The following is a 24,832-nucleotide window of genomic DNA, read 5'->3' as shown; positions in this document are numbered from 1 at the left end:
TTCTGCTCCACTGCTCCACACCTAAATCTCGTTATCTCCCTGGACTTCCGTATTGCAACTGCCAATGGCTCTACTGCGGCAGCAAATAGCAAGGGCGAGAGCAGGTACCCCTGTCTAGTACCTCTTCCAAGAGGAAAAGACTCAGAGACCCTGCCATTAGCCCTAACTTTCGCCACCGGTGAGTCATATAGCAGCTTCACCCAATTTATAAATCTGTGTCCAAAACCCATTTTCCGAAGTACCGCCCACAAATACCCCCATTCTAAGCTATCGAATGCCTTAGCGGCGTCTAAGGACAAAATTGCCCTTTCCCCTGGCTTCTTAGAACTATGCTGAATCCCTAAGTATAATTTTCTAAGATTCATAGATGTGGCTCTACATGGAATAAATCCTTTTTGATCATTCTGTATAATAGATGAGATGACTCGGGACATCCTATTGGCGAGCACCTTGGCCAGTAATTTAACATCTGTTGGTAGTAGAGAGATTGGGCGGTACGAATCCGGGATCTCTGGATCTTTTCCGGGTTTTAATATTAAGACTATTAAGGCTTCCCTCATAGAGGGCGGGAGGACCCTCTGCCTTTCAGATTCTTCAAATACCTTAAGTAGTTTAGGTAGCAGTAAGGGTACATAAGTTTTATAAAACTTGCCAGGCAGGCCATCCGTTCCCGGAGCTTTTTCATTTTGCGCCTGGCCAAGCGCTTCCTCCAATTCTTCCAACAGGATGTCTCGATCCAACAAATCCCTTTCTTCGTCAGTCAGTGTGGGGAGAGAGAGAGCATCCAAATATTGCTCAATCTCAGTCTCCGTGAGGTCACAGTCTGTTGTGTATAGCCGCATATAATACCTCTTTTTCTCCCTCACTATATCCTCACTTTCCGTTACAAGATCACCCGACTCCGTCTTCAGCCTATTTATATATGAAGATCCTTCCTGCGCCCTAATGACCGTGGCTAGTAGGTGCCCTACTCCCTCTCCCTCTATGAAATATTTCTGTTTGAGGAAGTAGCGTTTATTTGCCGCCACCGACAGGAGATTTTCTTTGAGTGACGTTTGTGCCTTCTCTAGAGTGTTTTTAGTTTCCTCTGTTGGGTTGAGCACCACCGTAGCCTCCGCAACAGATACTTCCTGAATTAGACTCTGGGTGTAGCGTCTGTTTTGGTTTTTACGTATGCATATTTCTCTGAAATAGATGCCCCTCACCATGGCTTTCACAGAGTCCCAGACTATATGTGATGATGCGGAGCACTCATTAAGTTGGAAATATTCTAAAATAGTATCATGTAAAGATCCCCCTATAAGCTGGATCCAGAAGGGATTAAGTTTCCAGATAGGCCTAGACAGGGTGAGGGGGTTTCCCCATGAAAGTGTAACATGGAGTGGTGAGTGATCAAATACGCTTCTAGGTAGATAGGCCACCATTTGTACATATGAGGTCATAATTGTGTTCCCAATAGCCAGGTCTATCCGTGACATAGTGTGGTGGGAGCTAGAGTAGCAGGAAAACTGTTTGGATGTGGGGTTTTGGACGCGCCAAAGGTCTACCAAACCCAGCTCTGTCAGCAATCTAGCAAATTAAGTTGAGGCTGCGTTCTCTGATATGTTCCCCGAATGTAGCTTATCTAGATAAGGATGTAAATATGTGTTAAAATCTCCTATCATAAGAGTCGGCCCAGGGGGAAAGGAGTCTAAAACAGACAAGATTTTTTTTACTGGTTCGACTGAGTACGGTGGAGGGATGTATACCGCAACCAGAGTAAATTGTATACCATACAGTGTGCAAAGTAAACAAACAAATCTGCCCCCAGGGTCAACCACTGATTTTGTGCATGAGAACGGGATGGATTTGTGCACCAACACACTGACACCCCGTGCATTGGTCGAGTATGTGGAATGATATTCATGTGTGATCCATCCCTTCCTCAGCCAATGAACATTATCTCTTACCATGTGGGTCTCAGATAAACATAGAATAGCCGGGAGAAACTTTTGCAAATGAGTAAATATGGCACACCTCTTATTCGCATCCCTGAGCCCCCTAACATTCCACGCTACAATATTGATGTTGCCATAAGAGCAGGTTAAAAAATAATAAACCGGAGCATACTCCATTCCTGGGGGAGAGAGGCAATCGCCACCAATTCCTGTTAGCATTAAGTTGAGCGACACGACTGAGGTACACCACACCCCACATATTAATTGCAAAATACAACAGTAAAATGAAAAAAACAAGGAGGGAAATAGAGCCCTGCACACCAGTGCACAGCGCCCCCACCCTCAAAAACAAATGTAACTTGCACATTTCTCTCAGATAGAGAGAATCAGGGCTAGAAAACTCGCCCAGAGTCCATGCAGGGAGAAGGGTCCACAGTTGTTCCTGTAACGAGTGTCCACAGTGAACCGGTCATCTCCCGCCCTAGATCCAAAATGAAATGATCAGTAGTAATTATACCAGCATAGCGTCGCAGGCAAAAAGAAACAGCAGCATCTGGTGGTAGAAAGGGTGATCTTCAGGGTGGCACGGTGGCTCAGTGGTTAGCACTGCAGTCTTGCAGCGCTGGGGTCCTGGGTTCAAATCCCATCATGGACACCATCTGCAAGGAGTTTGTATGTTCTCCCCGTGTTTGCGTGGGTTTCCCCGGGTACTCCGGTTTCCTCCCACACTCCAAAAACATACTCATAGGGAACCTAGATTGTAAGCCCCCAATGGGGACAGTGTTGCCAATGTATGTAAAGCGCTGTGGAATTAACAGCGCTATATAAATGAATAAATATTATTATTATTATATTATATTATTATCTTCAAGTATCCTTCCTCCTCGTTGACCTCTCATTACACACAACAGATTCTAACTCTCCACACTGTGGTTTCTCTGGTGCATCTGAGTTACTCAGGCTGGCTTGGGTGTTGACCAGCTGTGTGTTCATTTGTAATCAGACTGGCAGGAGTTAATTTCTACTGGCCTGCTGCTTACCACTGGGATCACATGTTGTAGGAAGACCTATCACAGCTACTCCCTGCCATTTTAAGATGGAGGAAGCTTTCTTTCCATGCTGACAATAGCTTTTCCTACACCAGTCCATGTGCTTTTGTATCCCAGTCCTGATGGTGATTGTCTCGTTGTTTCCACCCTGCTCTTATTTTCCTCCTTATCCCTTTTCATCTAATACCCCTGAGTGAGTGTGCTGCGTGAACGAGTTTTGGTTTACCCAGTTGGTCCATATCTGTAGGTTCTACCACTCCTGTCCCGGCCCTCCCGGGGGGTGAAGGAGAGGGGTATTATATCAGGGCTGTATAGGAGCAGGGCTAGGAAAGCGGCTCAGACATTATCAGCATCAAACGTATCTTTGGCATCAGGGACAGCTAGGGCCCCCCCTAGCCTGAGTGCCAGTTTAGGAGCCCTGGTTATCCCCTCAAAACCCATGACACAAAACTATTTTTTTAAGGACCACATCACATTTGAAGTGACTTTGAGGAGCCTATGTGACAAAAAATACCCAAGAATGACATGATCCTAAAAACTGCACCCCTTCAATTGCTCAAAAGCACATTTAAGAAGTTTATTAACCCCTTACATGCTTCACAGTAACTAAAACAATGTGAAAGGAAAAAAATAAAAATTTTACTTTTTCCCAGAAACATTTTACTTGAGCTCCAAATTTTGCATTTTTACAAGGTTAACAGTATAAAAAATGCACAATTCAATTTGTTGTGTAATTTTTTTAAGTGTGCCAATGGCCCACATGTGGTGGAAAACTATTACTGTTTGGGCGCATGCAGGTCTTGTAAGGGAAGGAACACCATTTGACTTTTGGAACGTTGTGTCTTGTTTGTAGCACCCCGATATGCCTAAACAGTGGAAATCCCCCATAAGTGACCCCATTTTAAAAACTAGATCCCCAAGGAATCTATCCAGATTTGTGGGGCGCACCTTGAGCCCCATGGTGCTTCACAAAATTTTATAACATTGAGCCATGAAAATCAAATATTTTCTTTTTTTCCCCACAAAAATATTGTTTAGCTCCAAATTTTGCATTTTTACAGGGTTAACAGGAGATATTGTACAATACAATTTGTTGTGCAATTTCTCTTGAGTACGCCGATACCCCATACGTGGTGGAAAACTACTGTTTGGGTTCACAGCAGGGCTTGGAAGGGAAGCAGCACTATTTGATTTTGGAGTGCAAAATTGTCTAGAATAGGTTGTGGTTGCCATGTCACGTCTGCAAAGCTGCCAAGATTCCAAAACAGCATAGTTCTCCCACAAGTGATCTCATTTTGGAAACTACACCACACAAGAAATTTATCTAGGGCTGTTGTGAGCATCTTGAACCCATTGGTGCTTCACAGAATTTTATAATATTGTGTCGTGAAAATGAAATACTTTTTTTTTTTTTTTCACTGAAAATGATACTGAAGGCACACATTTTTAATTTTTACAAGGGTAACAGAAGAAAATGGACCACAAAAATGATTATGCAATCACACCTTAGTATGGCCTTACCCCATATGTGATCAGAAACAACTTTTCAGGTACAGTGCAAAGGTCAGAAGGGAAAGAGCGCCATATATAAGTATAGATTTGGGTGGAGTGGTTTGGAGGTGTCATGTTGTCACATTGGCAGAGCCTCTGAGGTGCCAGAACAATAGAAATCCCCCACAAGTGACCCCATTTTACAAACTGCAGACCTCAGTAACTTCATCTAGGGGTGCAGTGGTTATATTGACACCACAGGTGGGTCACAAAATGGTATACCATTGGGCAGTGAAGAAAACATACTTACATTTATGTGCCACCCCTGTGCCAGCAGCCGAGCTGCTCGGATCCGGATGCGCATTGGCTCGAGGGTCTCCGGACCCAGGGGTTGTGCGGCAGCTCAAATGAAGGGGGTTATTTACAGGGGATGTATTAAAGTTTGTGACGCCACCCGTGGTATGTGGTAACTAGGAGTACCATCGCTGCAGATGGGAGTACCCGGGGATGATGGAACGGGGCAGCCAGGTGTTGTGACCCCCCACGGGTAGAGGGAATACCCCAGGACTCGGTGATGGAGAGGGGGAGTGCTGTTGGATGCGAAGGGGTCCCTTGCGTACCCACTCAGTCCATTAAGCTGACACTGACAACTGGATAAACCAAAGATCTGGACACCGCTGCCGGGAGCTTAGTTTGGGTCCCGTCCCCAATGGTGTTGCAGGGTGATCTGTGACCTGCCTCCTGGCATTGAGTTTACTTCTCTGGTGGTCCCGGTAGTGTGAAACTTGCTGGGTCCCGCTCCCCACTATGGCTAAGTGTGGGAGCTTGCTCTCAGGGCTCACGCTTGGGATTTTCTGGACCGTTTTAAAGTGGAAAGTCCTATCCCCCTCGTTGCGCTAGTACCCTGATTTTGGAGCGGGTGGGAACAGATCTTGAAGGCTTCCCTGCGACCGGGGGTCCACTCCTCTAGGCCCAGACCACCGTCTGCAACCTAGACAGTTTTCCAATAACCTGAGATGACCCGATAGTCCAGGGGCGTCAGATTTATACCACTAAAATGTTGTTTTAGCCTCAGATTTCCAATCTTCACAAGGGGAAATAGATAAAAATAACCTCATAATTATCACAGCACTCTGAGTATGGGGACCGCCAACATGCCACTGTGACTATTTAAAGCAATGACGGACATAGCATGTCATGGCATGTGAACTGACACCTGCTCATGATGTGCTATGTCCATCATGGTTGTAAAGGGGTTAAACTTCTGCTTTTCCTGTGATTTTTGGTCCAGTGGGCAGTTTTATCAGTCACTGGCAGCTTTCTTTGTAAAAGGCCTCTTTCACACATCCGTGAAAACCAAGCATGTTTTGCACGGATGTGTTAAAGGTGCTTATTGCCCTCCGTGTGCCATGATTTTGGCACACGTGTGTTCTCCGTTTGCTATCCGTGATAAGACACGGAGAACAGGAACTTTCTGTTCACCTGTCCCTGGCGTTGCTGTCCGTAGTGCTGATCTACAGTCTCCGGCCCTGCCGACTCCCCGCTGCTGCTGCTTCTGGCCCTCTGTGTTGTGCATATGCGATGAGCATAATGAGCGGGGAGCGGAAGTGACAGCAGCAGCAGAGACAGCAGTGCTGGAGAAGGTGAGTATAGAAATCAATTTTATGTCACAGACACGTGTGTATTCTTCGGTACGTGTCACACTGATGTCATACTGATGACATCCGTGTGGTCCATGTGACATCCATGCTGCCGGAGAAAAACGGACTTGTCTACGTGTGGAGCACACGGACACACGTTTGCTCCACACGGACACACGATCCATGGCAAAACACGCACGTGTGGGTAAACCCATTGATTTTAATGGGTGTACCTGTGCCCTTGCCTCTGGTACGTGTGAAAATGGACGTCACACGTATCGGTGACACGAATGTGTGAAGGAGGACTAAGGGAGCATGCAGAGATAGCTGTTAGTCACTTATAGGACTGCCTACTGGACAGGGCCGGCTCTAGGTTTTTGTGGGCCCCGGGCGGAAGAGTCTCAGTGGGCCCCATCCACACGCAGACACGCACATACACAGATACATACACATACAGGCATATGTACATATATATATTTGAAGACAAACTCACAAAAATACATATAAACAGACAAATCTATACAGAGTGATATACAGTGACATACAGAGATACACATCATACATGCATGCAGACACATTCCCGCTTGTCTCCATCCAGCTCCTCTTGGGCTTGTGGCTGTGCTGCATGATGGTCGTCACTAACAGACATGGCCGCGTACAGTGTACACTGACACTGCTGTATATACATCACAAGTGGGGCTGGGGGCTACAAAATATACATCACAGGAGGGGCAGGTGGCATAGACAGTACTGGAGGGCATAGATGTTACTGGAGTAGCAAACAGCCCTGGGGGTATACATATTACTGGGGTGGGTTTCATAGTGCTCTCGGGGGCTGCACATACGGCTCTGGGGGGGGGCGCACAGATGGCTATGGGGGGGCCACACTCACAGCTCTGCTCCATACATACACACTCACACAGCTCTGCTACACAGATACACACACACACACACACCCTGATAGCACTGTTGCACACATCGCTGCTGCATATGTACAGATACAAACACACACACAGCTCTGCTGCATATATATATATATATATATATATACACACACACAGCTCTGCTGCACACATACACATCTCTGCTGTCCAAAGACTATATATACACACAGCTTTGCTGCACACACATCTCTGCTGCATTGCTCTAACAGCACATATTTACAAAGCTCTGCTGTTCAGAGTATATATCACACATCTCTGCTGCACAGCACACATACACACAGCTCTGCTGCAGACACAAAAAGCTCTGCTGCACCCAGACATGCACTCGGCTCTGCTGCACCCAGACACGCACTCTGCTCTCCTGCACCCAGACACGCACTCGGCTTTCCTGCACCCAGACACGCACTCGGCTCTCCTGCACCCAGACACGCACTCGGCTCTGCTCCACACAGACACGCACTCGGCTCTGCTCCACACAGACACGCACTCAGCTCTACTCCACACAGACACGCACTCGGCTCTGCTCCACACAGACACGCACTCGGCTCTGCTCCACCCAGACAGACACACACACACACTGTTGTAGTTATCTCCTTACAATGCAGGGGGTTGTAGCTTATGATGGGACATCTGAGAAATGTGCACATGCGGTTCTCGGGGGCTCGAACACACAGCCACACAGCTCTGGGGCTCCCACACACACGGCTATGGGGGGGCCCGAACACACAGCCATACAGCTCTGGGGGCCAGCACATACATCTCCGGAGGGTGAGCCAGGACATACCTCTCAGAGGTCCGGAAACCCATACAACTCACTGGGGTCCATAACGTGGGGGGCGGGGACTCAGGGCACATACAGATCGGGTGGAGCGGAGGGGTGTAGAACATACCGCTCAAAATTACTGGTGGAGAGGGGGCCCACACAGCGCCGGAGGGCAGTGCTGTGCTGGGGCTCGCAGGCTGGCACTGCGCCTCCTTCATCTGTGCTGTGGGACTGGAGCAAGATGTTGCACCGTAGCTCCGCCCACACATGAAGTTCACACTAGGAGGATTCATCACCTTAAAGGGACGGCAGCCTCAGTTTCCTGCGGAGGACTGCGGTCCCCGGCACTCGTGAGTGGGCCACCCCCGGCTGTCCAGGGCCCCGGCATTTGCCCGGGTTTGCCGCGTGCTGACGCCGGCCCTGCTACTGGACTTAAAATCTAAGCAAGAGCAGAGGTTTAAATGATTGAATCACTGGTTATTCTAAATCTTTTCTCCCAAAATTATGTACTAACCCCCTTCACCTCCTTTTCATTTTTGTGTTTTCCTCTTCTTCTTCCAAGATCCATAACGGGTTTATTTTATCATGAATATAGCCATATGAGGGTTTGTTTTTTTTGCGGCATGAGTTGTACTTTTGAATAATACCATTCATTTTGCTACATGGTATACTGGAAAATGTTGAAAAAAATCCTAGTGTGATAAAATTGCAAAAAATGCAATTCCACAATGTTTTTTTTTTTAATTTACCATGTTCACTATATGGTAAAACTAACCTGGCAGTTTTGCAAAAATAAGATTGTGAATGTCTTGAGACAGCTCACTGGTTTTACCCGTCATAAGATGTTTCTTGTGTGGCACCTTGGTAATGTGACACTTTTTTATAGGCCATCATTTGGACCAGCTTATAATATTTTTCACTAAGTGGCAGGATTCTTTTTAATTACTGATAGATTTCAGCTGGTTTCATAACTTTCCATGGCTTTTTGCACCTTTCTTTCTTCATGTGTTAAATACTTTTTCATTATTACTTATCACTAAATTTATGGACATCTATGGTTCTGTTTCTTTACTTGTGTGGATTGGATGGGTTGTTACCCACATCTGGTGAGAAATTCATGTCAATAACACCTTCAGAAATATATTAACTTAGAAAATTGGTGACGTGTTCAATACTTATTTCACTCAGTATATGTATTTGCAGGATTGCACACATGTTGGCATTGATATCCTTGTATTGATGATAAAACAAATACGAATGAGGAACAGATTGTTGCATTATTGCAAAATAGAGCTAGTAATTGTAGATCAAGGGCAATGGAAAGTGAGAAATGGCAAGCAAATAGTTTCTACTTTTTTGATGCAATATCATTTGACAAAGTTCACATGCACTAAGCGTTTTTGTAAAGAGCAAAAGGGTGCGTCTACTTCTTATTGGCAGGTAATATTATTATACTATTTGATTGTTGGGAATGCAGCCTTCTAGCACCAGCTAATGGATATAGTCAACTGCCTCAGAAGCTGCTGATAAAATGAAACCCATGCTTGTCACAGTCCACCAAAATCATCTGTGGTTACATGTGCAAGTCTTGTGAGACCACACATGCCTTCCCAAAATGTTTACTTCTACTATATAAGCACTCTTTCTCTGTTAGTGGGGGGGGGGGGGGGGTATCCCTACAAAGATTCCCAAATAGTCAGCTGTTAAAAAATGCTTTCATGTCTTTTCTTCCTCAGAGGTAGTAAATATAGTGAATGAAATAAAATCAGCAGAAAAAAGTGTGAGAGCAGTGCTTTCCTTCAGTCAGGACCAGACTATAATGGGAAGTTGTTACTAGCCTATAAAGGGGATGGTTTTAACCAAACACCTATGACTGGAACCCCTATAAAGAGATGCTTGCCACTTCTAGTGTCTTTACTGCTGGCCTCCTTGTAGAAATGAGTGGTCATCTGGTCCTGGCCAGATGACGTCAGCGGCAACATGCGGCCTACAGGGGCAAATGGCCCACCCTACCCAAGTCTACACACCCAGTCAGGACCAGCTCTCTTTCATGTAGCACGTCATGGTGACCAGGATCAATCCCTGGCCCACGACTACCACCCTGTGCCACTCTACACTATTTTTGAGAAAAACTGGAATTCAGAGCTAGCTAGGGCAAGTTCCAGATGCAGATGGTCAGAATGGGTCATTTCTACTTCACCTAAAGTAAGGAAAGTTCCTCAACTTGCTTTTCACTGGTTAAAAATATTGAGGCAGAATTAAGAAATGTAATTGTCCAGGACGCAGCGGGTTCTGATCGTGTGCACATACTCTTAGAGTCAGTTCAAAGGTGGGCAACTAGATTATTGCAAGGAATAGAAGGCCTCCCATATGATGAGAGGTTGGAAAAGTTGGATTTCTTTAGCTTAGAAAAAAGACGTCTCAGAGGAGATCTCATTTATATGTATAAATACATGTGTGGTCAATACAAAGGGCTAACACATGCCTTATTCCTTTCAAAAACAAACCTAAGGATCACTGTGAGTGGAAAAAAGGCAATTCCATCAGCTAAATAGGAAAGCGTTCTTTACAGTTAGAGCATTCAGACTGTGGAATGCCCTACAACAAGATGTAGTAATGGCAGATACTATAACAGCTTTTATAAAAGTGCTGGATGATTTCCTCAGTACACACAACATTGTCGGTTATAAATGATTTAGTAACAAAATATATAATTGGTGGAGGAAGGTGGAACTAGATAGACCTAGGTCTATTTTCAACCTATGTTTAACTATGTAAAGATATCTAGGGTGATGATGTTAGGGGAGTTCACAATGTTACTTAATAAACCTGGTGTGGGCTACTACAAACGGAGGCAATAGCCAGGGCAGAAGAGTAACAATTTGTTCATATATAAAACAGTCGATTACCCTGACAAAGCTAAGCATAAGAGGCAGCCAGTGTCAGACTGGGGTGGTAGAGGCCCAACAGTAATACTGACTCTGGATTCCCACTGATCAACTACATGCAAATATTAAACTCACAAATTTACCTATGCGTCTATAAAATAATATACTGGGTAGTTTGTAAAATGAATGATGAGACATCTCCTTCGTCTGTACATAGTGAAACAAATGTATTGTGCCAACTACTGATCATGTTTTGGGGTAAGTGACACACTACTGGAAAGGGGTCCACCGGAGGATTCTGCTGTTCTCCTATGGGCCGAAGGCAGCATTTGGCTAGAAGAACATTGTTGGATGGGTAGAGCTAGGAGAAACTAGGAGAAATGCAAGTGCAGCACCCTGTATTGATGGCCTTGCCATTCAAAGTGTTACATCTTTTTTTTTCTGGAGCGTACCTGCCAACTGTCTCAAATTTGCTGGAACTTTCCTTAATTTTCAGACAATCCAGTCAAATTTGGGGCATCCTGGACCAAAAATGTGGGCTTTATAAAAGCCCACTAATTCTTGAGCAGGGTTAATAGTCTGACCTATCTATTGACTCCCTTATAGAATCCAGAAGATAAAGGAACAATTTCAAGCCAAGTCAAAAGAGCAGAAGTTTTCCGATTACACACGTGGTCAAAATTGTTGGTGCTCCTCGTTTAAAGAAAGAAAAACCCACAATGGTCACAGAAATAATTTGACAAAAGTAACAATAGATAAAAAAAATCTATGAAAATGAACAAATGAAAGTCAAGACATGGCTTTTCAACCATGTTTCCACTGTATTTATAAAAAACCTAACTCAGGAAATACGCCTGGACAGAAATGATGGTACCCCTGAAAATAATGTGACAAAAGGGACATGTTATATCAAAGTGTGTCCACTAATTAGGATCACAGGTGTCTACAATCTTGTAATCAGTCAGTGGGCCTGCATATAGGGCTACAGATAATCACTGTGCTATTTGGTGACATGGTGTGTACCACTCAACATGAATCAGAGGAAGTGAAGGAAAGAATTGTCTCAGGAGATTAGAAAAAAATTATAGACAAGCATGGTAAAGGTAAAGGTTATAAGACCATCTCCAAGCAACTTGATGTTCCTTTGACTACAGTTGCACATATTATTCATAAATGTAAGATCCATGGGACTGTAACCAACCTCTCTGGACATGGCTGCAGGAAGATAACTGATGACAAATCAAAGATATGGATAATACGAATGGTAACAAAAGAGCCCAGAAAAACTTGTAAACAAATTAAAGGTGAACTTCAAGCTCAAGGAACATCAGTGTCAGATCGCAGCATCCGCTTGAGCCAAAATGGACTTCATGGGAGACCACCAAGGAGGACACCATTGTTAAAAAAAAAAATCTTAAAAAAGCCAGACTGGAATTTGCCAAACTACATGTTGACAAGCCACAAAGCTTCTGGGAGAATGTCTTATGGACAGATGAGACAAAAATGGAACTTTTTGACAAGGCACATCAGCTCTATGTTCACAGATGGAAAAATGAAGCATATCAAGAAAAGAACACTGTCCCTATTGTGAAACATGGAGGACGGTCTGTTATGTTCTGGGGCTGCTGTGCTGCATCGGGCACAGGATCTCTTGAATCTATGGCGGGTACAATGAAATCTCAAGACTATCAAGGGATTCTAGAGAGAAATGTGCTGACCAGTGTCAGAAAGCTTGGTCTCAGTCGCAGGTCGTGGGTCTTGCAACAGGATAATGACCAAAAATACACAGTTAAAAACACTCAAGAATGGCTAAGAGGAAAACATTGGACTTTTCTGAAGTGGTCTTATATTCTTATATAAGCCCTGACCTAAATCCTATTGAGCATCTTTGGAAAGAGCTTTAACATGACATCTGGAAAAGGCAACCTGCAAACATGAGACAACTGGAGCACTTTGCTCTTGAGGAGTGGCCAAAATACCTGTTGATAAATGCAGAAATCTCATTGACAGTTACAGGAATCGTTTGATTTCAGTGATTGCCTCAAAAGGTTGTGCAACAAAATATTACGTTAAGGAGGAGGGTGCCATTATTTCTGTCCAGGACTATTTCATGAGTTTTATTTTTTAAAATTCTGTGGAAGCAGAAAAGCAATGTCTGACTTTCATTTGTTCATTTTCAAAGATTTTTTTATTTATTATTACTTTTGTCAGATTCAAGTTATTTCTGTGACCATTGTGGGTTTTTCTTTCATTAAACGATGGGTACCAACAATGTTGAGTCTCTTTTTGCATGTTTACTGTGCAGAAAGTATTGTAACAATTGTTGATAATTTTGTTCTTTAAAGTTTTACCGAGGACTCCAATAATATGTTAGTGCGCCTGATATTCATGATTCTCCACGGTAGATGGGGTTATCACATTAACATATGCTTTAGCGGACAACGGCTAATGCAGTCTTTAATTTTCCCGGCAAATAGAGAGTTCACCACCCACTAGTAGACACAGACAGAAGAGAGCCTCTGTGCAAGAACATTATCTGAGCTCTTTGCAGACCAAGAGCTCAACATAATGTACAATTTCTCCTGCTGGGCCACCTCACTTCTTAGGTGCCTGTGCAGCCGCACAGGTTGCACCAATGATATGTCTGACCTTGCCACCACCTGCTGTGTTTTCCCAAAAATAAGACATACCACGAAACTAAGTCTTAGCATGATTTTATAGGATTTTTTGAGTATGCTTGAAATATAAGGCTATGTGCGCACGTTGCGTAAAAACATGCAGTTACGCTGCGCTTTGTAGCGCAGCGTAACTGCATGCGTCCTGCGGCCCCTGCACAGTCTATGGAGATTGTGCAGGGGCCGTGCGCACGTGGCGTCTAAGAGCGCAGCGCTTCGGCTACTGCCGAAGCGCTGCGCAAAAAGAAGTGACATGTCACTTCTTTCCTGCGCTTTGCCGGCAGCTCCTGCTCTGTCTATGGCAGGAGCTGCAGGCAGAGCGCATGGAATCGGCGCTCACTACGGACATTTCTGCAGCGATCTAAAGCGCACATGTGCTCTTCAGATCGCTGCAGAAATTTCTGCAGGGCTTGTACGCAACGTGCGCACATAGCCTAAGCCCTATTCCAAAAATAAGCCCTATGTACAGTCAGGGTCAGAATTAGGGGCTGTCAAATCACATAAAAAAGACATCTACTGAAAATAAGCTCTAGCCCATTTTTCAGAGCAAAAAAATAACTGTCTTATTTTCGGGGAAACACAGTATTACCCAATGGCTGTCAACACGCTGCTCTTCTATTCCCCTATATCCAAAACTGCAAGTTATACATTTCTTTACTCTATTTTACTATGTTGCTATTCAACCTATATAATCTGTGTCATAATTTGCTTGCACATATGTAAGATACCACTTAACATATTTTTCTTTTCTGGGAATATAGAGATCAGGTTCTACGCGCTCACGCCAAAGATGATACACAGTTGGATATTTTAAGAGAATTGGAGGCCATGAAGCACTTAGAGGTACCTACTATGACCTTCATTACGAACTATATAGCATTAATTCTGCAAAACTGGAGCAAAAACAAGTTTGACCAGCAGATGTCAGTTCAACATTTACTAAGTTTTCTAAATCCTTTTCTGTGTTGCTCGACATATTGAATGTGTATAGTTTCACATATACATGTGTATATTACTTATAATGATAATCTTATATATGAAAAAGATGGTTATATTATTTTATCTCCTAGAAAACAGCAGCATAATTTATTTAGAGAATTTTCTGATCAAGCTACAACCATGAGCAAAAGTAATTCTATGGTTTAAAATTAGGTAAATACAGCACTTGATAAATTGCGCAATCATTATTTGTGTAACAAAAACTAGGCCAAAACGCAGAAGCAATTTGCGATACGCAAATTTTACTATCTATGTAATTCCTTTGCACCCATCCTGTGTCATATAGTAACATAGTTATATAGATTGAAAAAAGACCTACAGTAGGTCCATCAAGTTCCACCTTTCTCCATCAGTAATGCATTCTCTATTGCTAGATTATTTATAACCCACAATGTCATTTGTTGGGATGAAATCATCCAGCCCATTTTTAAAAGTTGTTATAGTATCTGCCATTACAACCTCTTGTGGTAGGGCATTCCACAATATTACTGCTCTAACTGTAAAGAACCCTTACTTATAAGCTGCCAGAATCATCTTTCTTCCACCCATAATGAGTGTGTTTTGGTCCTTAGTATGGCCTTTGGAAGGAATAAGTCATGTGTCAGTCCTTTATATTGACCACACATGACAAACAAAAGGGAACACTGTTTTGAACTTTTGACTTTCAGGCTCCATGTCTCTCCATCTACTACAGCTTTGAACATGAGACTACTTTCATATTGTAGACAATCATCTTGGCTATCTAATATATAAATTTGACTTGCAACTGTGTAGCATATGATTAAGTATGCAGATTTTTGTCATGTCACTCCATTGTTGCTGTTTCTAAAAATCTAAATTTACATTTTTATTATTTGGTTAATAATTGGTAAATCGCCTTTGGCTTTCAACACTGCCTGAATCCTTCTGGGCATGCTCTCTATCAGAACCAAGCACGTTTCAACCTAAATCTCATCCCAAGTCTCTTCTACAGATTCCCAATGTTGGTGCATACTAGTTGACTCACTTGGGTATGTATACAGCTTTCTCTTCAGCTCTACCCACAAGTGTTCGATTGGATTGAGGTCTAGGGACTGTGGGGGTAAATCCAGCATCTCTACTTCATTATCATTGAACAATTTCTTTGCCAATCTCAAGGTATGCTTTGGGTCATTGTCCTGAAGCACACCAAACGTGACAGTTCCTTCATTTTCTCTATCCATTAGCCCTTTTTCTCCTTGTTTCTTCCAGACCGATTTGCACCCATTGGAGCCTACTTTATTGACTTTTGTCTCATCACTTAAAATCATTTGTTTCCAGGCTTCTACTGTCCACTTTTCGTACTTCTTTGCAAACTTGTGTCGACCCTTCTAATGATGATATTGAAGTTGAGGCTTCTTCACCTTTTTTCAGACCACCATTCCAGATTTGTGTAACAAGCATCACAAAGTGCTTATATGATACAAACAATGGAAGGAAGAAAAGGGTTAATCTCCTGCTCCGACAAACCAGTCCAAATGATGTAGATAAAATATGATATATTGGTCAACGCATTGCACGTGAGTCCTGCAGCGGCCTTTAGGCATTTTATGATCGTTGTGACTTGCACAACCACACAAGGTGAGACTCTCTGAGTTGTTTATCCTTTAATTTTAATTGGATAAGCCCCTATTTTGCACGATTTCTCTTTTCAGCTCCTATTTAAAGTGCTTGTATGGACGTCTATGATCTCAATATTAAGAAGCATACGAGCCACCATTACTTCCTTGATTGTTGTGCCAGAACTGATAGACCTTGTTTTGAGCTGACTTATTGACTCCGATATTTTGCCTGGACATTCACCTCTTGGCTTTTGAATGGATGTCCGTACTTCATTTCCTATTCATCAAACTGTCCAGTTTGGCAATTTTCTTGGCCGAGAGAAAACTATCGATGAGCTGGATGATGCTGGTTCTCTTTTATGGGAAAATCTTCTTCATGGCTGCTTCTTGATTCAAACCAGTGACCTTTCATTTGTGTATCAACCTAATAAAACCCTGATCTAATAGGGACTGTGAGAACAGGTTGTAATTTGTAGTATACAGGAAGAAATATTTTTTTCAAACACCAGGAACAACAATGCAGTGACATGACAAGAATCTGCACTAATCATATGATAAATTATTTAAATTAAAATTTATGGATGAGATAGTCAAGATGATTGTCTATAAAAAGAAGTTAATATCATGCTTAAAGCTGTAGTGGATGGTGAGATATGGAGCCTGACAGCCAAAAGTTGAAAACATTGTTACCCTTTTGCTTGTCATTGTATTTACATATACGAGGGGCTGCTGATAAGTCGTTGGCTTTGCGATCTTTTTTTGTTTCTATGGTAACGAATTTTACATTACATGAAAGCCTTATGTGTCTAATATAAGTTTTCAAAATTTTGTGTTTGTTGCTTATGGCAACAGTGTTCTACGCACGTGGAAAAACAAAATGGTGGAGTCTAATGCGATATTCACTGCAACTGAAAGCAGAGGAGTGAGAAAATTCTTATTTCTGCAAGGAAAGTCCACGAAGGATATTCATGGTGATATATCGCATACATTCAGTAGTATTGTGCTTATCCTGATCTCCTTGTGGTAATGTCCCCATCCTGTAGTATTGTGACCATCCTGATCCCCTTCTTGTAATGTGCCCCATCCTGTTGTAATGCGCCCATCCTTGTCCCCATCGTGTAGTAATGTGCCCATCCTTGTCCCCATCCTGTAGTATTGTGCCCATTCTAGTCTCCTTGTAGTAATGTGCCTATTCTGTAGTATTGTGTCCATCTTGGTCTCCTTGTTGTCATGTCCCATCCTATAGTAATGTGCCCAACCTTGTCCCCATCCTGTAGTATTGTTCCCATCCTGGTCCCCTTGTAGTAATATCCCTATCCTATGGTATTGTGCACATCCTGGTCTCCTTATAGTAATGTCCCCATCCTGTAGTATTGTGCCCATCCTGGTCTCCTTGTAGTAATGTCTCCATCCTTGTAGTATTGTGACCATCCTGGTCCCCTTCTTGAAGTAATGTGCTCCATCCTTGTCCCCATCCTCTAGTAATGTGCTCATCTTTGTCCCCACCCTGCAGTATTGTGTCCATCCTGGTCTCCTTGTTGTCATGTCCCATCCTATAATAATGTGCCCATCCTTGTCCCCATTCTGTAGTATTGTGCCCATCCTGGTCCCCTTGTAGTAATTGTCCCTATCCTATGGTATTGTGTATATCCTGGTCTCCTTATAGTAATGTCCCCATCCTGTAGTATTGTGCGCATCCTGGTCTCCTTGTAGTAATGTCCCCATCCTGTAGTATTGTACCCATCCTGGTCTATATGTAGTAATGTTCCCATCCTGTAGTATTGTACCCATCCTGGTCTATTTGTAGTAATGTCTCCATCCTGTAGTATTGTGACCATCCTGGTCCCCTTCTTGTAGTAATGTGCTCCATCCTTGTCCCCATCCTGTAGTAATGTGCCCATCTTTGTCCCCACCTTGCATTACTTTGTCCATCCTGGTCTGCTTGTTGTCATGTCCCATCCTATAGTAATGTGCACATCTCTGTCCCCATCCTGTAGTATTGTGCCCATCCAGGTCTCCTTGTAGTAATGTCCCCATACTGTCGTCTTGTGACCATCCTGGCCTTCTTGTAGTAATGTGCCCATTCTGTAGTATTGTGCGCATCCTGGTGTACTTGTAGTCATGTCCCATCCTGTTGTAATGGGCCTATCCTTTTCCCCATCCTGTAGTATTTTACCCATCCTGGTCCCCTTCTTGTAGTAATGTGCCCATCCTTGTCCCCATCCTGTAGTATTGTGCCCATCCTGGTCTCCTTGTAGTAATGTCCGCATCGTGTAATATTGTGCCCATCCTGGTCTTCTTGTAGTAATGTGCCCATTCTGTAGTATTGTCCCCATACTGGTGACACGGATGTGTCTGGACCTTCAGATGCTGCTGCTGGGACCAGGTGCAGAAGGGCACGGCGATCGTCCAGAAGTTAATGGACGCTGTCCCTTTAAGGGCTTGATTTAGGGTTTTTTCTGTTTCCTTGCCAGGTTGGAGGAGCCTTTCCTCTAGCTGGTAATTAAGGGCCTTTATAACCTGGGGCCTCTCACTCCTCCAGTGTGGGTTATACTTTTCACTTGGAGAAGTTGCTTGTCTAGGTGTGCATGTGGCTTCAGACTACTGTTGCTGTAGATTCTGAAGATTCCCTCTCAAAGATAAGTTGTTGTTTTTCCTTTTTCCCTATTTGCTGGTTATTTTTTCCCTCCGTGGTTTGGTGGGTGGTGGGATTTAGTCCTATGGTCTGGCAAGGAGACAGGGGAATGTTGGCGGGCCACACCTCCTAACCATTATACAGTTAGGTCCAGAAATATTTGGACAGTGACACAATTTTCGCGAGTTGGGCTCTGCATGCCACCACATTGGATTTGAAATGAAACCTCTACAACAGAATTCAAGTGCAGATTGTAACGTTTAATTTGAAGGTTTGAACATAAATATCTGATAGAAATTGTAGGAATTGTACACATTTCTTTACAAACACTCCACATTTTAGGAGGTCAAAAGTAATTGGACAAATAAACCAAACCCAAACAAAATATTTTTATTTTCAATATTTAGTTGCGAATCCTTTGGAGGCAATCGCTGCCTTAAGTCTGGAACCCATGGACATCACCAAACGCTGGGTTTCCTCCTTCTTAATGCTTTGCCAGGCCTTTACAGCCGCAGCCTTCAGGTCTTGCTTGTTTGTGGGTCTTTCCGTCTTAAGTCTGGATTTGAGCAAGTGAAATGCATGCTCAATTGGGTTAAGATCTGGTGATTGACTTGGCCATTGCAGAATGTTCCACTTTTTTGCACTCATGAACTCGTGGGTAGCTTTGGCTGTATGCTTGGGGTCATTGTCCATCTGTACTATGAAGCGCCGTCCGATCAACTTTGCAGCATTTGGCTGAATCTGGGCTGAAAGTATATCCCGGTACACTTCAGAATTCATCCGGCTACTCTTGTCTGCTGTTATGTCATCAATAAACACAAGTGACCCAGTGCCATTGAAAGCCATGCATGCCCATGCCATCACGTTGCCTCCACCATGTTTTACAGAGGATGTGGTGTGCCTTGGATCATGTGCCATTCCCTTTCTTCTCCAAACATTTTTCTTCCCATCATTCTGGTACAGGTTGATCTTTGTCTCATCTGTCCATAGAATACTTTTCCAGAACTGAGCTGGCTTCATGAGGTGTTTTTCAGCAAATTTAACTCTGGCCTGTCTATTTTTGGAATTGATGAATGGTTTGCATCTAGATGTGAACCCTTTGTATTTACTTTCATGGAGTCTTCTCTTTACTGTTGACTTAGAGACAGATACACCTACTTCACTGAGAGTGTTCTGGACTTCAGTTGATGTTGTGAACGGGTTCTTCTTCACCAAAGAAAGTATGCAGCGATCATCCACCACTGTTGTCATCCGTGGACGCCAAGGCCTTTTTGAGTTCCCAAGCTCACCAGTCAATTCCTTTTTTCTCAGAATGTACCCGACTGTTGATTTTGCTACTCCAAGCATGTCTGCTATCTCTCTGATGGATTTTTTCTTTTTTTTCAGCCTCAGGATGTTCTGCTTCACCTCAATTGAGAGTTCCTTAGACCGCATGTTGTCTGGTCACAGCAACAGCTTCCAAATGCAAAACCACACACCTGTAATCAACCCCAGACCTTTTAACTACTTCATTGATTACAGGTTAACGAGGGAGACGCCTTCAGAGTTAATTGCAGCCCTTAGAGTCCCTTGTCCAATTACTTTTGGTCCCTTGAAAAAGAGGAGGCTATGCATTACAGAGCTATGATTCCTAAACCCTTTCTCCGATTTGGATGTGAAAACTCTCATATTGCAGCTGGGAGTGTGCACTTTCAGCCCATATTATATATATAATTGTATTTCTGAACATGTTTTTGTAAACAGCTAAAATAACAAAACTTGTGTCACTGTCCAAAAATTTCTGGACCTAACTGTAGGTACCTGTGGTTTAAGGGCCAGCGCATGGCCCCCCAGTATCAGGATCGGTGCAGGAGCCCCTGGTTTTACCCCCTTTTTGTGTTTCAGCCTTCCTTATTCCCAGGAATCCACTTGCTGGGTGACTCTCCCCACACCCAGCGTGACATTATAACACGCCCAAAAAATTGCAGGATTCTCAAAAAAAAAAAAGTGTGTTGTTGACGTTTTACCTTGTATTATGGATCCTGTTTCTAAATTGGCCCAGCAACTATACAATCTCTCTTTGGAAGTTATTGATATTAAAAAATCCATTCAGGAGAGAGCAGATGTGTATGTTGCGGCCCGTTTAGAGCCAAAAATAGCACTTCCTGATCGTTTTTCAGGAGGTAGAGAGAAATTTACAGCCTTCAAGGAGGCCTGTAAATTATATTTTCGTCTTAGGCCTCACTCTTCTGGAGCAGCTCAGCAGCGGGTCGATATCATTATATTCCTCCTGCAAGGGGATGCTCAGTCATGGGCATTTTCATTGCCGCAAGACGCCGCTTGTCTCCAGTCAGTTGAGGGCTTCTTCGAAGCTTTGGGCCTTATCTATGATGACCCTGACCGAGTCTCGTTAGCTGAGTCTAGACTACGTCAGCTGCGGCAGGGAGATCGGTCAGCCGAAGCCTATTGTTCTGAATTACGTAGATGAGCTGCGGATACTAAACTGTCACTTAAGGTGGTGTCACACACAGCGACGGCGACAACGACGTCGCTGCTACGTCACAGGCGCTGTCACTGTGTGTGACATCCAGCAACGAGCTGGCCCCTGCTGTGAGGTCGCCGCTCGTTGCTGAATGTCCTGCTTCATTTTTTGCTTGTCGCTCTCCCGCTGTGAAGCACACATCGCTGTGTGTGACAGCGAGAGAGCGACGAACTGAAGCGAGCAGGGAGCAGGAGCCGGCGTCTGGCAGCCTGCGATAAGCTGTAACCAAGGTAAACATCGGTTAACCAAGAACCCCTTTCCTTGGTTACCCGATATTTACATTAGTTACTAGCACCACCGCTCTCACGCTGCCAGTGCCGGCTCCCTGCTCCCTGCACACGTAGCCAGACTACACATCGGGTTAATTACCCGATGTGTACTCCAGCTACGTGAACAGGGAGCCAGCACTGGCAGCGTGAGAGCACACCGCTTAGCACTGGCTCCCTGCACACGTAGCCTGAGCCAAAGTACACATCGGGTAATTAACCCGATGTGTACCCTGGCTAGGAGAGCAGGGAGCCAGCGCTAAGCGTGTGCGCTGGTAACCAAGGTAAATATCGGGTTGGTTACCCGATATTTACCTTAGTTACCAAGTGCAGCATGACCTCCACAGCGACGCGTGTCGTTATGATCGCTGCTGCGTCTGCTGTGTTTGACAGCTAAGCAGCGATCATAACAGCGACTTACTAGGTCGCTGTTGTGTCACAGAAAATGGTGACGTAACAGCGACGTCGTTGTTGCTGTCGCTATGTGTGAACCAAGCTTTAGTCAGTTTTGTCATAGTTTGTCTGATAAACTTAAAGATGCTCTCACAGTGTATGATGTCCCTACTTTTTTAGAGGCTGCCATGTCTTTAGCTATATGGGTTGATAGACGCCTCCGTGAGAGAAAGGGTAGAACTTTTTTTCCAGATGACATGTCTAGAGGTGAAATGTCTTCCTCTGGAAGACAATCCGGGGGTGAGGGGTGGGGGATTGTGGCAGATGAACTCATGCAGCTTCGTGGAGCCACCACTTCCCGTGCCTCTCCTGCCATCCGCAAAAAGACAGGAGCATGTTTTTTTGTGGTAATCCCGGTCATTTTGTTGGATCTTGCCCTCTTATTCCTAAATGTCCTGGGGTGACTGAGCCTCATGTTACAGTTGGTGGGGTGGAAGCAGTGAATCAAGTTATGTCTTTTTATTTTACCTGTAGTTGCCGCTTTCTCCTGCCTGCCGAGGTGGTGCTGGAGAGCAAAACGATTAAAATTGATGTTTTTGTGGATAGTGAAGCCGGGGTTTGTTTGGTGGATCCCCTTTTCGCTAAAGAGCATGGTTTACCTTTCAGTTCCTTACATAACCCTATTTCTGTTTTTCCCATTGACTCTGCACCACTTGCTCAAAGACATTTGTCTCAGATGGTACATGGTATTAAGTTGGCAATGGGATCCGTGCATCATGAGTTGATTTCATGCTACGTGTTGGAAGGTCTTCCCACTCCCATTGTGCTGGATTTACCTTGGTTGATTAAACATAACCCCGTAGTAGATTGGCAGGCGTGACTTATTTCTGATTGGAGTGACTTTTGTTATGATAATTGTTTGGGGACTTCCTTATCCGCTGTCTCTCTGCCATCCTTCCTTTCTGATTATGACGATATTTTCTCTGAGAAAGGATGCCAGGACCTTCCCCTTCATAGGGTGTACGACTTTCCTATTAATCTTGTTCCCAGAGCTACGGTAAGCTACCCAAATCTAGACTATATAGTTTATTGGGGCCTGACAGACAGGCTATGAAGTAATTTATTGCCGAAAGTCTAGAGAAGGAACATATTAGTCCATCTTCGTCGGTGGCGGCAGGTTTTTATTTGTTAAAAAGAAAGATGGAGGCCTTCGTCTTTGTTTGGACTTCTGGGAACGGAATCTTATCACAGTCCGTGACCCGTACCGTCTTCCTCTGATTCCTGATCTATTTAGCCAGGTGGTGGGAGCTAAGTGGTTCTCAAAGTTGGACTTGAGGGGGGCATACAACTTGGTTAGGATCAAGGAGGTGGACGAATGGAAACCGCTTTCAATACCCCCGACGGCTATTTTGAGAGTCTGGTTATGCCATTTGGTCTCACCAATGCCCCTGCAGTTTTCCAGCACTTTATTAATGACATTTTTTTATCATCTGGTGGGTAGATTTGTGGTGGTCTACCTTGATGACATTTTGATTTATTCACCTGATTTACAAACTTATGAGGCTCATGTCCGACAGGTTCTTCAAATTTTACAGGAGAATAACGTGTACGCCAAAATGTGTGTTTGCTGTGCAGGAGGTGCAGTTTCTGGGGTACCTCTTGTCTCCCACTGGTTTTCGGATGGATCCCGGGAAGGTCGAGGCAGTGCTGGCCTGGGATCGTCCGGAAAACCTGAAAGCCCTACAGAGATTTTTGAGGTTTACGAATTTTTATCGTAAATTCATCAAAAATTACTCTGGGATCGTTAAACCTCTTACCGATCTAATGAAAAAAGGTGCTGATTTTTCCACATAGTCTGATTCTGCTCAGCAGGCCTTTTCTTCTTTGAAGAGGTGTTTTTCTACTGCTCCCATACTTTGCTAACCTGACATTTTGCAGCCTTTCGTCATGGAGGTCAATGCGTCAGAGGTAGGGGTTGGGACAGTTTTGTCGCAGGGGCCGTCGCCTGGTAAATGGCGTCCGTGTGCATTTTTCTCTAAGAAGCTCTAACGCTGCGGAGAGAAATTATGACGTAGGTAATAGAGAACTCCTTGCGTTTGAGGAGTGGCATCATTGGTTGGAGGGGGCGGTTTATCCTATTACTGTCATTAACGATCATAAGAATTTTTCCTATTTACCATATTTTTCGGACTGTAAGATGCACCGGACTATAAGACGCACCCTTGTTTTAGAGGAGGAAAAAATAGAAAAAAAATAAAATTAAAGTAAAAGAATGTGGTCATGACACACTGTTATTTTACTGCTGACAGTGTTATTGAGGTAATAATATCCCCAAATTCTGTCCTCATATCCCCCATTCTGGGTACCTTCCAGGTAGATATGGCCCTCATCGTGGAATATGTATGTTCCCCATCATTATATGTGTGATCCTCCAATCTGGTGTGTGTGTGTGTGTGTATATATAGTTATATTGTGTGTGTGTGTGTGTATATATAGTTATAGTGTGTGTGTGTATATATATAGTTATATTGTGTGTGTGTGTGTGTGTGTGTGTATAGTTATAGTGTGTGTGTGTGTATATAGTTATAGTGTGTGTGTGTGTGTGTGTGTGTGTATATAGTTATATTGTGTGTGTGTGTGTATATAATTATAGTGTGTGTGTGTATATAGTTATATTGTGTGTGTATATAGTTATAGTGTGTGTGTGTGTGTGTGTATATAGTTATAGTGTGTGTGTATATATATATATATATATATATATATATATATACAGTCAGGGCCAGAAATATTTGGACAGTGACACAAGTTTTGTTATTTTAGCTGTTTACAAAAACATGTTCAGAAATACAATTATATATATAATATGGGCTGAAAGTGCACACTCCCAGCTGCAATATGAGAGTTTTCACATCCAAATCGGAGAAAGGGTTTAGGAATCATAGCTCTGTAATGCATAGCCTCCTCTTTTTCAAGGGACCAAAAGTAATTGGACAAGGGACTCTAAGGGCTGCAATTAACTCTGAAGGCGTCTCCCTCGTTAACCTGTAATCA

At 43.6% G+C, this 24,832-nt stretch overlaps 1 protein-coding gene across 1 annotated transcript in view; it reads left to right on the top strand.

Moving 5' to 3' along the window:
- The first annotated feature begins 12,970 nt into the window (after positions 1-12,970).
- LOC142302459 (carboxypeptidase A1-like) overlaps positions 12,971-24,832 on the top strand; it is a 43,148-nt gene continuing 31,286 nt past the window's right edge. The window contains exons 1-2 of the mRNA XM_075343524.1: positions 12,971-13,020; positions 14,149-14,230. Of these exons, the coding sequence (XP_075199639.1) occupies positions 12,971-13,020; positions 14,149-14,230 (132 nt within the window). The remainder of the gene's footprint in view (positions 13,021-14,148; positions 14,231-24,832) is intronic.

This window comes from Anomaloglossus baeobatrachus, chromosome 4 (genome assembly GCF_048569485.1).
Source record: "Anomaloglossus baeobatrachus isolate aAnoBae1 chromosome 4, aAnoBae1.hap1, whole genome shotgun sequence".
Lineage (NCBI taxonomy): Eukaryota > Metazoa > Chordata > Amphibia > Anura > Aromobatidae > Anomaloglossus > Anomaloglossus baeobatrachus.
This window is presented reverse-complemented; position numbering and strand designations above follow the sequence as displayed.